Source organism: Bidens hawaiensis, unplaced genomic scaffold (genome assembly GCF_021521415.1).
Source record: "Bidens hawaiensis isolate Kalapana, Puna unplaced genomic scaffold, B.hawaiensis_p1.1 tig00045338_1, whole genome shotgun sequence".
In the NCBI taxonomy this organism is placed as follows: domain Eukaryota; kingdom Viridiplantae; phylum Streptophyta; class Magnoliopsida; order Asterales; family Asteraceae; genus Bidens; species Bidens hawaiensis.
The window spans coordinates 92,657-103,630 of NW_027498058.1; the positions used below are offsets into that span (position 1 = coordinate 92,657).

Consider the following 10,974-nt stretch of genomic DNA (forward strand, 5'->3'; position numbering starts at 1 on the left):
AATGAAATTTATATAAAACCGATTTAAAAACTTCAAAAACTTAAACCACGGCATTTATTATCTTAGAACATCATATTATTAATAATCGCGCATCTTTTTCGGCTTGATCGATCGTCTCTTGCTCGGTTTGGTATTAAAGGTTTCGTTTAATGTACCGACGTACCATTAAATCGAAAATTCTTTTTCTGAGTTTTAATTCACTTACCCCGAAGCTTTAATACTTCGTAAACATCACTTAATATCATATATATCGTCTATAATTGAACCCTCGATTCGTTCGGGTTTCAATAACTATCGATCGACTGATCGCATATTCAATACGATGAATTATATATTCACGTACAATCAATACAGTGAACCATGTATTCTCGTATAATTACTATGGTAATTCATGTATCCGACATTAAATATGACGTAACTATTGTCTACCGGTTAGGGTATACCGGGTTTCGTCGGAATCGTTACATTATCATTCCCCTAGGTTGGGTCGTTATTTTTGGTTTCTTTCCATTTATTTTACGTTTGAATGTATTGCATTCGTGACAGGTGAATCAGCAAACGTTTTACATATATATGTATACACAAAACTTATGAAAGCTCACCAACATTTATTGTTGACAAAAACATATTATTTTAAACATGACGCAGGTTGAATTCAATGATGTGCTAAGGACGAAGAACATTTGTCAACCTTAGGATATTTAAATAAAGAATGATATTTATTTTATTACGATGTAATGGTATTTTTCTTATTATCAAACTATTTGTGTACTTGCGAATTTATGAAATAAAATAATTATATTGTCACTATTAATAATGTTACGAGCTTATGAGTGATCTGTACGTTGCACCTGTCGTATTTCGCTTAAAGTTGTGGTGTTACATTTGTCGTGCATGTGTGATTTATACACAATTGTTTATGAACTATGTGAATTTTTATAGTAGAAGATACGCATACACATACGCATAGTGGGATGGTCCGACGGGACGTACCTACGCAGTCTAATTCTTCAACTAATGTTGGAACGCATGGTAGTTCTCATTCCCCTTGTATTTCGACTCCAATTGAAAGAACATGATTTATTTGTTTGTTTGTTTATTCATTTATAATATGTTAAAGTGATACATTCTTAACAATTGAACTGATATCCATTTTTGTATTGTATATAATTAAATTTATGAATTTCACCAACTTAATTGTTGACAAAATATATTATTTTCAACGTGCTGCAGGTTACGGATGCAAGGACGAAGAAAACTTAGTTGGACTTTAATGTTTATATATTAAGGAACTAGCTTTTGAACCTATGTATTACACGAGACTTGTCAAATAATAAAATAAATAATATTTGTTATTTGAAAGAAATGAACAAAATTAAAGGTAAAAATAAAATAAAACATATAGTACAAATAATAAGAAGTCTAAAATCTCAAATTTACAAATTCAAAGATATCTCTTTATACAGCATTTGTCAAAATTATTTTGACCAATTACTCATATATAGCTATGATAAATGAAATGAGAGATTAAAGAATTAGAATTGAAATTATAACCTATTTTTCAAAATTGTTTTGACCCGTGGATAGGTATGAGAAATAAGATTGGAAATTAAAGAATTAGAAAGGAAATTATAATCCATTTGTCAAAATTATTTTGACCCATGACCCATAGATAGATAGGATGAATTAGATGAGAGATTGAGGAATTGGAAAAGAAGTTATAACCCATTTGCCAAAACGGTTTTGCCACATCCATGAATGAATATGAGATTGTCACACCATCCTCATTATTTTCTTTTATTAGTATAGTTTGAAATTTGATTTGATTGATAGTTAGACAGTGTTTGTATTTATCGATGTATTGTTATTTGATTTGAGCAATTGTTTACTTGTGACTATTTGAAATAGAATAAATATATATTTGTCACTTTAATAGTGTTTACAAGCGATAAACAATCGACGTACCACCTCAATGTATAATCCGTCAAAAATCGGGTGTTACAATTACATTGTACTAATATACTCAAAACACATAGCCATCTTGTATATTTACCATAACTTTTTTAAATAGAGAGTATCATTTTAGCTTCTTTGTAAAAATTGTCTTTACTTCAAGAAGGTTTAACGATTTGAATTTATATACATTAACTTACACAATATTCTACATTCTTTTATTTATCTTCAGAGTTTACGATAACCTTTTCATAGGTTACTATAAGACCATCTTCAGGCCTTTGAGCATGAAGAGACCCTTTGAAAGGGCTACAATGGAGATGAAGATCTATGAAGAGGAAATCTTTATGTAAGAGCGAAGAAGAAGAAAGGTAAGAGGGAGTAGAGGTGTTAAAACCGCGTTGGAAACCCAAACCGGTTCGTAACTCGACTTGATGCTACCTGTAACACCGATTTGAAGCAGCCCGGTTCCAGCCCAACCCAAATGTCAGTTTGTTTATCGGGTCCACCTCTCGTCAGTCGTCACTCAAACCGGTTTACGACCCTGCCAACACGGTTCCAACCCAGCCCAAATCTGTGTCAATCTGACCCAAACCAATAATTGTGCAGGGTTCGAATATTTTCCACCAACACCAGTTTTTGACCCGAACCTGTTTCTCCTTAAACTGATTTTGACCAAAGTAAATCGGTTTACAACACGAACCGGTTTTTGAAAAAGTCAAAAATCCCTATAGGAGGTAGAGAGGTAAAAGAAAGGAACAAATGTCATATTCCTAGTTTCCAAACTCTTTGGGGGGTGTGAACTGTAAAGTCAAGAATCTCACTTCCTCCATGTAAACAAAAGATGAACAAAAGCTGTTCGCAGCCACTTTAATCTCTCTTTCACACACACACAGTCAGTCAGTCACAGTCACACACAACACAAGTTTGGTCTTCCCTTATACCAATTAAAAGTCCACAATTTGAGTTTTTGACCACCTCCCTTTCTCCCCTCTTTCCTCCTATCTGCTTAAACCTTTCCTTATTATTATTTTAATTCCTTTCAATTATTTCCATTTTCTTCCTCTTATTATGTATATAACCACAATCTCATTGTTTCCACACATGGGATAAATTCTATTCTATTCCAATTCCAATACTAATAATAAAGTTACAGTCTTTTTAATCTAATAATTTCAACATGGGAACCTGTTTTTCAACCACCAAGATCAGCGGTTCCAACAGCAACGCACCATCATCCTCCGCCGCCACCACCGCCGCTGTCGTCCACCGCCGGACAACAACGTCAACAGCCCATGATGGAGGTGGGTCTGATTTCAATTCCCATAAAACCAAAGACACCCATACTAACATTATTAATAATAATAATAATAATAAGAATAAGATGAAGAACAAGGCTACTTCAAGGAGACAAAATGGAGTGATTTCTTGTGGGAAAAGAACTGATTTTGGTTACCTTAAGGATTTTGATCAGAGGTATTCAATTGGGAAGTTATTGGGTCATGGTCAATTTGGGTATACTTATGTTGCCACTGATAAAATTAGTGGAGATCGTGTTGCAGTCAAGAAAATTGATAAAAATAAGGTAATTTTTCTCACTTGTTTCGGTAAAAATCCTAAAATTTATGTCTTGTTTTTCTTTGACTTTTGTTTGTTATTAAAATGTATACTGCTGATCATTTGCATAACTTTCTGAGCCCATCAAACTCTAGGGTTTAGATCAAAATTGCAGCAATTGACAAAAAATAATGTGTTGACTTTTAGTCAAAGTCTAGAATTTAGTGATCTTGAATTGTTCTTTGGGTTCTATGGCAGATGATACTTCCGGTTGCGGTTGAGGATGTGAAGCGAGAGGTGAAGATATTACAAGCGTTAAGCGGTCACGAAAATGTGGTCCAGTTTTACAATGCATATGAAGACGATTCTTACGTGTATATAGCTATGGAGTATGTTCTGCAAACCAATGCATTCTAAATATTATTCATTTAGTGGTTACAAGTTATAACATATGTCTTTTGAGTCAAAGTCAAAATCAGAATCTTGATCCAGTTTTACAACTTTAATTCTTATAAAGTTTGTGACTTTCCCTTTTTAGGTTATGTGAAGGCGGTGAATTACTGGATCGAATCCTATCAAAGTAAGAATTTCCATTATTTTGTCTAAGATTTATTAAAAGAGAACTGTGTTGACTTTTGAGGTCAAACTATTGGTTTTCTTATGTTGTAATATTAATTTGTTTTTGCAGAAAAGACAGTCGATACACAGAGAAAGATGCTGCAGTAGTTGTAATGCAAATGCTTAAAGTGGCAGCTCAGTGTCACTTACATGGTTTGGTGCATCGTGATATGAAACCAGAGGTACCAACGAATAAAGATTTGTGATTTCCGGGTGATGACAAGTAACTCGTGAAGGTCAATAGTCAACTAAGGCCACACGGGATTTTTCATTAACATGTGTTCATAGGACGATGCTAACTATAACTTTTTCTTTATTTTTTCAGAATTTTCTTTTCAAGTCACCAAAAGTAGATTCACATTTGAAGGCTACCGATTTTGGATTGTCGGACTTCATAAGACCGGGTATGTTCAATATCTTAAATGTCTATAGTCTTTTTTTGTTTTAAGATTTCAAGCTAAAATTACTAGGTCTGTAAACGAGCCGAACGGTCAGTGAACTGTTAAACTTTTTGTTCATTTAGTTAAACGAACGAACATCAATACATTTTTGTTTGTTCATTTATGCTCGTTTCCGTTCGTTTAGTTGTTCGTGTCAATCGTTTGTTCGGTTAAAGTGAAATGAACGAACATGTCGCGTTTGTTTACTATCCTAAAAGTTACCTATTGTTTCAAATAATTTAATGATATTGATTTAGTTCACCAAGATTCTTTTTTCTCATTTTATAGTCTCATTAATTGTTTTATTAATTAATGCAGGAAAGAAGTTTACTGATATTGTCGGTAGTGCTTATTACGTCGCTCCCGAAGTGTTAAGGCGTAAATCAGGACCCGAGTCGGATGTATGGAGTATAGGTGTAATTACATACATTCTACTTTGTGGGCGTAGACCCTTTTGGGATAAAACAGAGGACGGGATTTTTAAAGAGGTTATTTCTGTGCATGAAACGTACATTTGTACATTAATGACACCATTTCTTTCTATAACTGAATTATATTATTTTAATTAATAGGTATTAAGAAACAAGCCTGATTTCCGACGCAAGCCATGGCCAAGCATAAGCCAAAGTGCTAAAGATTTCGTGCGAAAGTTACTTGTTAAAGATCCGCGTGCGCGACTCACTGCTGCTCAAGCCCTATGTATGTATCTTTTTTATCTTATATATTTTTGTTTCGTGTTGTTGTATTTTTGGCCAATGCGTTATTAATTTGTTGGACTTTTGCAGCACACCCATGGGTTAGAGAAGGTGGAGATGCTTCTGAGATTCCTCTTGACATTTCTGTCTTATCAAACATGCGACAGTTTGTGAGATATAGTCGTCTGAAACAGTTTGCTTTACGGGTAAATATTCTTTTTGGTTAGTTAAGAGTATTTTAAAGAAGTGTTACTAAAGCTCGGGATTGTGTGACAGGCGTTGGCTAGCACTCTTGATGAAGAGGAACTGTCTGATCTCAAAGATCAATTCCATGCCATTGATATAGATAAAAGTGGTGCTATTAGTCTTGAGGAAATGAGACAGGTATGCTGACTTCAAGTTTGTTTATTTCAGTATTTGATCGTGAGGCAGGTGAATAACGTTTATTGTTGCATTCATCTGAAATTAATAATCTATCATGGTTCTTTATTAGGCCCTTGCTAAAGACCTCCCGTGGAAGATCAAAGAATCGCGTGTTTCAGAGATTCTAGAAGCTGTAAGTGTCCTTTTTAAATAAGATAGCATGTGATTATAATAATCCTATCCATGAAAGTTACTAAGTTAGAGAATCTTTTATAACTATCTTCGAACTCAAGTCCGGAGTGAAGAAGGGTTGAAATTTCTTTATTAAATTTGGTAGAGATTGTCCGCATGCTTTTAAGTTGGCTTTGGTATCTATCATGCTCCATGTGGTTGTGTTCACACACAACAAAACAAAGAAAAATCTCATTTGTAGCAGAGCTATTTATAGGGTCTGGGAAGTACGTTTACACCCAACAAAATTCCCCTCAAACCCAAGTCTAATGATGGCATCCTTTAACGGTTATTTCACATGATCCACCTTCGAGTCAACAAGTACGATGTATCGTCTCTTTTTGAACAAACTTGGCAAGTCCATGAACCACGGCTACACAGGGGCAACATTGTAGCCCTGATACCAATTATAGCAAACATGACTAGCCCAAGTCTCGGAATGTCCAACATATAAGCACACATGGGGTTCTATCATAGGTTTGGTGGGATGCTCTTATTGCCAATTGGGTTTAGAATGGAAGGCTTACGTGTTGGGTTAAGTCCTAGCGGAGACCTTGACATTTGAGATTAGGGGAATATTACAACAATCGTATCCAGTAAAATCTCACCCATAACAAAGTTATCCGTAGGGTGTGGGAAGGATGTAATGCCCTCAAACAATGCCTCTATAGAGAGGCTTCTTCTAGAGAAACCCTTGACCTTAAAACCATATATGGACATAAAAAGTATATTGGAAACATAAAGTGCTTCTCATGGAATCTAAACAATAGAAAGCAAAAATGGTGAAGAAGTATAATGGTAACCGATAAAACATTATAGAGATACGAAGACAGAAGAAGATAACATTCAAAGGCTATAGGAAAAGCTAAGACAAAATATATATCCTTCCTCTAAAAGTCCTTAACCTTAATCCTGTGTCTCTGCGAATCTTGAACATTTATAGTTATTTATCAAGAAAATATGTTGCTCTCTGTTATTTAAGAAACATGATAACAACTGGATGATGTTGGACCACGGCTTTTATTAAAATACCTAACTGAAAACCCGCGTTTACAATGTTATGCAGAAGTCTACAAATATATATCTAATTTAGGTTGTATGTCAGTCAATCTGAATCTAACTCAAAGCTCTTCTAATTTGTTTTCACGTAGACACATGTTTCATGGTTTTGATGGATATTAATATTATCTGTTTGTGTGATACAGATAGACAGCAACACAGATGGGCTTGTGGATTTCACAGAGTTTGTGGCTGCTACTCTTCATGTTCATCAATTGGAGGAGCATAACTCTGTAAAATGGCAACAGTTGTCACAGGCTGCTTTTGAAAAATTTGATGTCGATAGAGACGGCTACATAACTACCGAAGAACTCAAAATGGTACCCCCCATCTTTTCATGTTTTACTTTTACATGCATAGCATTTGTTTTCCATTGACGTTTTCAGGTCGAACAAACTTCTTTTCAGGGTTATGCTAATAGCATAGGTTAAATTAATAATTCCATTTTTGACAAATCTAAAAACCAATGTCAATTTTAGTTGAAAATTAGTATCTTTTGAGTTTGCATTACCTTTTCAAGTTTTTCAAACTTGAAACTGATACTCGTTATCTAAGAAATTTAACGCCAACTTTTTTGGGTCCATCACTTTAACTATAATATTCAATCCAAGCATTACATTTTTCATAAAATTTAAAAATACACGAATTGGTTTTTAGTTTAAAGTTATGCCTTTTGACCTACTCACACCTAATTGTTGACTTGTGCAGCATACGGGTTTGCGGGGCTCGATAGATCCAATTCTAGAGGAGGCTGATGTGGACAAAGATGGGAGGATTAGCTTGCCTGAATTCCGTAGACTGTTAAGAACCGCAAGTAACCTCTCTAGCCCGACTGCACATAAAGGCTTACATAAAAATTAGGTTTTATACAAAAGTCAGAAAAACAAGATTTCATGTTTTCATGTGTGAATTGGTTTTCTTGTTGAGGGGATGATATTTGCCTTTATTCACCAAGATCTCAAAGCAGCCATTTTCTTGAAGAATGCGTAGGTTGTATGAGGAACATGTGTTATACTACTATGTATGTATGCAAGAACATAGTTTATGTTAGTCTTAAGTTGTTTCTTGTGTGTGTATAGCTGATGTCCTTTCAAGGTTCTTCCTGAGTCATGTAATTTATGGTTTTTAAGCTCTTTATCATGGTGTTCCTTGTGATTTTGAGTCGTTTGATCCGAAGATACCAGTTTTTCTTTACTTCTAACCTTCTGGCTTTGATCAAGTGTTTCTTTCAACTTAAAATAATGAGCCTGTAAATGAACCAATTGTTTAATGAACTATTAGTGAACCGTTTAGTAGGAAGTTCGTTCATTTAATAAACGAATGAACATGAACAAAAAAGTCGTATTTATATAAACGAACGAACATAAACACGTGTTTTGTTTGTTCATTTATGTTCGTAAACGTTCATTTATGTTCGTTTGTGGCCATTTAAATGTGTTCATTAATGTTTGTTTATGCTTGTTTACATTTGTTTCGTTTATGTTCGTGAAGTGTTCGTTCAAATTTTAAACTAACGAACATAAAGTAACACGAACATATTCATTTTTTAAACGAACAAACACGAACACAAAAATTTGTCCGATTAAGTGTTCAAGTTTGTTTAAGTTCAAATGAATGAACACAAATATGCCCTAGTTTGTGTTCATTTGGTTTGTTTACATGCATAATCCTTATATGGTGTTAAAAGTTGAAGAAGCAAAAAAACTTGAGAGACAGAGAGTAACCAAATACATGAGGACATAGAAAGTAGGTAAACTCATAAAAGTCACATGCGATATTTTGAATAATTTAAGTTAATTATTAGGTGTTAACAATCATTTTATTAAAATTTTAATGTAAGTTGACACACGATAGGTAGCTAGAGACAAAAGGTGTCATTTGTCATGAACAACCATAGACATAATTTGGTGGGCCACCCAATTAGAATATTTGATTCAAATCAAAGATTAAAGACAAAGTTTGTTCAAAGTAAAACTCAACTAGAAAACATCTAGAAATTTGCATGATATTCAAAAAGTAAAATCCAAACAACTAATGTATAGAAAATTACACGAAATGATATTTAAAATACCATTGTAAGTTTGATGATACATGATTAGTTGACTTTTTTTTTAATGTTTGATGTCACATGATTCCAAAGGGTTTACAGAGAAAACTCAATTCTGAGACACTAAAATTCTTAAGACCATTACTGTACAACACTAGCTGAATAATAACATATACCTATAATTTGCTCTGGTTATCCAACTAGTTATGGACTTATGTCTAACCGGTTGATAACACCATACAAGCAACCATTTTCCATCTTTTAAAGTTAAACCTTCGCAAAACGGGCCATTAGACCCGTTCACTGTTGTCCACCACACTATTTGATGAAGAAGTTTGTCTACTGCTTGAACAACCACCTTTCGGTTGCTTCCCCTTTTTATCTCCACTTGATAACTCCTGCACATCACTCAAATTTTAATCTTTATAACAAAACATATTTTTCTTCCAAATGAGTCAAAATTATGGTTTTTTACTATTTACCTGACCAGATCTTGACCCCGGGGTTTTAAGCTCTAATACCGTTACCAAGTCGCTAGAGTCGTCCGGTTTTTCATTATTATTATTATTGCTGCCCGTAAAACAATCAGTGGACTTGCTTGAACTATATGAGGTAGGTGCTACACTTGCATATACAGGAATTGCTTGATTTGGATATGGCATAAAAGCCGAGGCGGATGTAGGATAACGATTTGTGAAAAAAGGAAACGGGTGCATTGAAATGGGCCCCGTATGGACGGGCAAAGTAACTGGAAATGATGGTGGCAAAACAACGGAAGGATTGATGGCACCCCAAGGAAGCCTACTCCTGACTCTTTGCTGGTATTCTGCGTTAAGATTTTCTATATCGGATTTCAATGATGATTTCTCCTCTCTGAGTTCGTTCTTCTCCTGTGTAAGCTGTTTTAAACAGTTATTGTGTTAAAAGTTAAACTAGCAAATGCTATTATGATACTTTGAAGTGAAGGTTAATTAGTAATTGTTCCTACCTCAGATGATTCTTCAGATAGTGCCCTGCATTCAGCTTTTAATCTGTTGACTTCAGTTGTCAGATCCTTTAGCACTTGGATCGTGTCGATAATAATACTTGCCTTATTATTTTTGGGTCTGTCTGGATCTGCACGTTGGATTAATTAACGTCCTTTGTACGATCTGACACTTTTATGGTGGAACAGGTAATACTGATAAATTTGGCAAAGTTATTACCAAGAACGTTTCCCAGCTCAATAAACTGCTCGTTCAGTTTGTCTCTCCTCAGTTTTTCATGGTCAGCCTTTTGTACTTTTCTAGCTTCGTTTGCATCTTTTGCTTCGTCTTCAGTCATCTCTCTGCTAGGAATAACAATATGAATCACATTATATTTGCAAGCTCTATAAACATTTAAGAGGACTGGACTGTTGTGATTACAAATGAAGAATAGATCACATGCATTAAGAATTTATAGGAGGATATAAAACAGCATCATGTGTTTGTGTGAATAAATTACAAGAACCAGAGATCAAAGTCGTATTTAATCAGTTAACAGATATTAGCAAACAGAAGGTGACTCCGAATTGATGAAGTCGGTCCTGAAAGTGAAATGCAAACAAACCTTTGATTATTGGGAATATAAAGATGATGATGTTGTTGATGCAATTCAAGCTTGGGTTTCCACTGATCCATGTTGTAATCCAACAAGCTAAGTGTGGATTAGATTGAAGATTGATTTGTTGCAATGAGCATATAGAAGATGAAGATGGAGGTTTAGAGGGAATTGTGTCACAAGGCATTATTATGAATTGATTATGGACATGTGCCCACCACGATTCCATCTTGCCCTTGGTGCTACCTTTTTTATATTATATTATATTATATTATATTTAACCATTAGAGTATAGATTACAATTTGATTAACCAAGAACTTAAAAAGTTTGAGGTATAATACCTTGACTTTTCTTGTACATGAGTCTTTTCCCAAAAAAGTTCAATACTTTGAAAACATTTCTTGTACATGAGTCTTTTTCCAAAAAAGT

General features: G+C 34.4%; 2 protein-coding genes across 2 annotated transcripts; one reads left to right on the forward strand and one right to left on the reverse strand.

The window, feature by feature from the left end:
* Positions 1 to 2,948: 2,948 nt before the first annotated feature.
* LOC143595577 (calcium-dependent protein kinase 28-like) lies at positions 2,949 to 8,075 on the forward strand. The gene is made up of 12 exons (XM_077074561.1): positions 2,949 to 3,538; positions 3,769 to 3,899; positions 4,049 to 4,090; positions 4,199 to 4,310; positions 4,454 to 4,532; positions 4,887 to 5,056; positions 5,141 to 5,267; positions 5,354 to 5,469; positions 5,540 to 5,647; positions 5,757 to 5,819; positions 7,063 to 7,236; positions 7,625 to 8,075. Exons 1-12 carry the CDS (start codon positions 3,134 to 3,136, stop codon positions 7,775 to 7,777), a joined length of 1,680 nt encoding a protein of 559 aa, XP_076930676.1. The 5' UTR covers positions 2,949 to 3,133; the 3' UTR covers positions 7,778 to 8,075.
* Positions 8,076 to 8,476: 401 nt separating this feature from the next.
* On the reverse strand, positions 8,477 to 10,624 carry LOC143595574 (transcription factor bHLH121-like). The gene is made up of 5 exons (XM_077074558.1): positions 10,554 to 10,624; positions 10,169 to 10,293; positions 9,952 to 10,079; positions 9,451 to 9,862; positions 8,477 to 9,345 (listed from the first exon to the last, which is right to left on the reverse strand). Exons 1-5 carry the CDS (start codon positions 10,622 to 10,624, stop codon positions 9,254 to 9,256), a joined length of 828 nt encoding a protein of 275 aa, XP_076930673.1. The 3' UTR covers positions 8,477 to 9,253.
* Between the last annotated feature and the right edge of the window lie 350 nt (positions 10,625 to 10,974).

Bases quoted from the DNA above. Each gene is read 5' to 3' on its own strand.
- LOC143595577 (XM_077074561.1), top strand. From the start codon at position 3,134: ATGGGAACCTGTTTTTCAACCACCAAGATCAGCGGTTCCAACAGCAAC. The intron at 4,091-4,198 runs GTAAGAATTTCC...TTGTTTTTGCAG, and splicing joins CTGGATCGAATCCTATCAAA to AAAAGACAGTCGATACACAG. The intron at 7,237-7,624 runs GTACCCCCCATC...TGACTTGTGCAG, and splicing joins CTACCGAAGAACTCAAAATG to CATACGGGTTTGCGGGGCTC.
- LOC143595574 (XM_077074558.1), bottom strand. From the start codon at position 10,624: ATGGATCAGTGGAAACCCAAGCTTGAATTGCATCAACAACATCATCAT. The intron at 9,863-9,951 runs GTAGGAACAATT...TGTTTAAAACAG, and splicing joins TATCTGAAGAATCATCTGAG to CTTACACAGGAGAAGAACGA. The intron at 9,346-9,450 runs GTCAGGTAAATA...TATCAAGTGGAG, and splicing joins AACCCCGGGGTCAAGATCTG to ATAAAAAGGGGAAGCAACCG.